This window comes from Nothoprocta perdicaria, unplaced genomic scaffold (genome assembly GCF_003342845.1).
Source record: "Nothoprocta perdicaria isolate Ctin4 unplaced genomic scaffold, notPer1 scaffold_121, whole genome shotgun sequence".
Taxonomy (NCBI): Eukaryota; Metazoa; Chordata; class Aves; order Tinamiformes; family Tinamidae; genus Nothoprocta; species Nothoprocta perdicaria.
This window is the reverse complement of record NW_020454328.1, coordinates 607,529-611,383: the sequence shown is the minus strand read 5'-3', so window position 1 is coordinate 611,383 and position 3,855 is coordinate 607,529. Positions and strand designations below refer to the sequence as shown.

General features: G+C 63.6%; 1 protein-coding gene across 1 annotated transcript in view; it reads right to left on the bottom strand.

Annotated features, from left to right (window-relative positions):
• Window positions 1-3,414, bottom strand: part of NFE2L1 (nuclear factor, erythroid 2 like 1) — a 7,963-nt gene extending 4,549 nt beyond the window's left edge. Inside the window, exons 1-3 of the mRNA XM_026054392.1 lie at window positions 3,391-3,414; window positions 2,452-2,998; window positions 1,714-1,804 (exon numbers count right to left, since the gene is read on the bottom strand). Coding sequence (XP_025910177.1) covers window positions 1,714-1,804; window positions 2,452-2,996 — 636 coding nt within the window. The 5' untranslated portion in view covers window positions 2,997-2,998; window positions 3,391-3,414. The remainder of the gene's footprint in view (window positions 1-1,713; window positions 1,805-2,451; window positions 2,999-3,390) is intronic.
• Between the last annotated feature and the right edge of the window lie 441 nt (window positions 3,415-3,855).

Below are 3,855 nucleotides of genomic sequence, written 5' to 3'. Positions count from 1 at the left end.
GCCCAGCGGCGCCAAGGAAGGCCGGCATGACCTTGGCTCAGCCCCTGCTTCCCACACCGGGAAAACGACGCCGAAAGGGGAAAATSTCCCCCTTTCCGCCGGCGCGGTGGCAGGGGCAGTGACAGGGACGTTCTCCACCCTGCCGGCAGAAAAGCCCCCCCGCTCCCGGTCGTGGCGCGTGCCGGGCCCGGCCCCCTTGCCCCCGCCCCGTGTAAGGGGATCCCGGCGGGTCCGGCCGTGCCCGCCGCCCATCACATGCTTCAGCGCCGGGTATTTTTATCCTCTTGTTGTGGATACGCCGCAGGACGGGCCTCTCCAAAGGGCAACAATCCCCCCCAGCACTGCGGAGGAAATGCCCACTTCATTCGGGATGCACAGACGCAAAGGGGAGACAGAGRGCCTTGTCGTTAGGGTAAGGGCAAGGGGACAAGCAGCAGCAGCAAAATCCATCTCTGTTTCCAGGGGGTGGCCCCTCGGGCTGAGCCCTTCCCCAGCCGGAGCTGCAAGGCTGGCGCGACGCCGGCGTCGCGCCCTGGGGCCAGCCCRGCTTCCCAATCCCGCAGCCCGATCCCGGGCGCGAGGCGGTGCCCGGGCCGGGAGAGCCCGGGAAGAATCCAGAGCCCATCCTGCGGGCGCCGTCCCGGATAGACGCCCACGGCGTCGCTCCGGCTCCGGCTGCACGGGATCGTGACGCGCACGGAGGCGGAGCTGCCGCACGGAGCTTCCCGGCACCGCACGGAGCCGCCGGGAAGGTGCCGGGCACCCCCCGCCATSGCAGGGACCCACAAAGAGCCTCTCCCTGCCTGGGAGCGGGAGCTTTGGGGCGAGGCGGGCGCCCAGGAGGGGCTGCGGGAACCCGCACGAGGTGCAAACATTCCCTGCCCTAAAGGAGCGGCTGTGCGGAACCCGCAACGCAGCCGAGCCCCTTTCCCCCGGATTAATCCCTGCAGCATCCGGGAGTTTCGCTCCCAGCAGGTCCCGTCGCAGCTGGCCAGGCTGCTGGCAGGGTCACCGCAGCCGCGGGCCTCCTGCAGTACGAAGGGCATTTAATGCGTGACTGTATTTTAAAGCCACAGATAAGCAGGCTGCAGGGAAACAGCAGTTACGGCCCTCTGCCATTCTAACCTGCAGCGGAGTTTTCTGTAAAATTTAGGCTGGATTCCACCAAAATATGTGCGCTGTGGAAGTGCCATTTATCGTATTTGCAAAGGTTCTCCACGCTCAACATCCCCAGCCTGGAATACAAGGCGGAGGGGGAAAGCGAGCGTGTCTTTCACAGGCTGCCTACGGATGATGTTGGCTAAAGGAGAATTTCATCAGATTCTTCCCCGTTGCCCAAGGAGGGAATCAGCTCTGCGCGAGAGGCGGGACGCGCGGCTGAACGTGTGAACCCCGCGCTGCGCTCCGAGCGCCTCGTGCAGCCGCTGCTCCGCCGAGACGCCCAAGGTCACGCGAGGCGCTGGCTGCGGGAAGGGGCCTGGGCCGCAGCTCCGCATCCCGGCGCCGGGAGATCCCAGCGGATGGGGCTTCCCGCGAGGCCGGCACCGACCCGCGCTCGGCTCTTCCCGAAGGTGACACAGCCGCCCCTCGGCCCGGTGCCCCCGCTCCCTTCGTGCCACGTCCCGCCCGCCGCTGCGCGGGCACCACATGGCAAAAGCCGTCGGCATCCGCGACAGCTGCCTGCTCCCAACGCCCATCCCGCCCCGGCCCCACCGCAGGAGGTGAACCCGGAGCCACGGAGTCAAATTCAGCCCCTTCTCTGCCCCTTTTCCCGAGCTGCTTGACCGAGCTCAGACCAGAGCAACTTGGGAATAACAACAGCGAGACGCAACGCTGGAATCCGCCACACGGCACAAACAGCAGCTCAGCGTGGCAAGGGAGACGTTGAGACTCAACGTGCCCCGACAAAGCAACCCAAGCCAAAGAGCAGCAGCTCGTGGGGGCYGGATTGCATCACCACGTCTGAAAGGTTACGCTCGCGCAGAGAAACAAACCACTTTCCACTGCTCTCCCCACCCCTCTGATGAAAACCCAGGCAATAAACAACTGGACGGGCTCCAGCAGCAAGCGACCCAACCAAGCCCTCGACACCTGGGCYGCGGCGGTTACCCAACGCTCCTGTTTATTTCCCCGTGTTATCGGTTTCACAACAGGCACGGGGTGAAATCCTGATCCCAGCCCTGTCACCCCCTCTCGCTGCTACTTGCAGACCAAATAAACCCAAGTGGGGAAAAAAAAAAACAGCAAAACCCAAAAGCTCCCCCTACAGCAAGAGCCCTCTTGCTAAAGCTCGGGTCCAGGCCGGGCCTTTCACAGCAGGGCCCGCTTTTCCAAAGCGCTAACCACGCACAACGTACAAAGTCCTGCTCCTTCCAACAGGCTGCGATAGAGACCAAACAAGTCAGGGCCAGCCCTGCGCAGAGTCCTCACAGGACTCCCGTTCTCTCCTACTGCAGGTGAAAAAAGGCAGTGCCTACCTCTTTGGTGAGGTCTCCGTTCCCCGGAGGTGCCACCGCTCCCAAATCTTCCAGCTCTTCACCAAAGCCCTGCTCAGCTCCGCTCTCCCTCACGCCGCCGCCAGGGCTCTCGGGGCTGCTCCCATCCTGCAGGGCGCCGCCGTTCTCGAGGGCGATGCCGGCGCCGGGCTGGGTGCTGGACACGGAGCCCTCGGGGTCTCTGTGCACCAACCAGGCATTGACCTCAGTGCTGGGCACCTGAAACCTGTCCAGGGCCCTCACCTGGTTGAGGAGCCTGCGAGCTGTGAAGTAATAGTCCAGGTCTACGCTCTTTGGATGGATGCCATATCCATCCAAGGTGTTGCGCAGGTTGTGAAACTGGGTCTGAGTGTACGCGGAGCTCTGGCCGAGGATGATCTCCCGCAGAGGGGGSAGCTGCGAGGTCAGGTAGGTGTCCACGTCCACGCGAACGCCTATGAGGCTGAGCAGGATGGTGAACTGGATGAGGCCTTCCGTGAAATATTTCTTCAGAGAAAGCATTTCTGAAGGAGGGAAAGAGAAAGCAGGTGGAGGGTTAAACAAAAAACATCCCATTAATTCTCCACACAACAGGTCGGATGGGTTTGTCTTTCTTCTGCYCCACTTTTAAGCAAGCAAAATAACACAAAGACTTAAGATTTCAGGCTATCACAAAACCACAAGATAAAAGTCTACAGAACATTCAAAACTTTTGAGTCTCCGATGATTTTGYTATTCTTCTTAAGACTCCTAACATGCCATAAGTTGGCCAAGAGAGTCCAATTAGAGACTTATACCTCAAAAAGTGGGAAAAAAAAAGCTATTTCCAAAGCCGCCCTCCGCCCTCCAGGGCCTTCCCTCCTCTGGGGGCCCTGCGTGCTCCGCGCGGAGCCACATAACAACGCRCGTGACTTACTGTCCCCAAGCGCCACATGCAGCAGCTCCTGCAGGGCCCTGGGCTCCGGGCCGGCCGCCGGTCCCGTCCCGCGCCCAGCGGCTCCCGGCGGGAGCCCCTAGGAGCCAAAGGCAGCGCTCAGGGAAGGGGCCAAAGGCTCCCGCGCCTGCCCCGGGCGCCGAAGCACAGCCCGGGGCGCGGCAGCCCGCGCCGGGGTCCCCGCGCCACCGAGGGTCCCCCCGGCCGCACCATTGTCCCCGCTTCCCCTCGCCGGGCTATTCTTAGCGCGCTGCGTCAACTTCCCCCCGGGGGAGGCGCCGGCCCCGCCGCCTCGCGGCCCGCTCCGCTCCGCTCCGCGGCGGGACCCCCGCGGGGCGCGAGGCCCCGGCGCGCGGCCGCTGCCCTAGGGCGGCTCCCGCCGCTGCGGCCCCTTTAAGACCCTCCCTGCGCCGCTGCGGCCCCTTTAAAATCCAGCGCCCCCCTCCC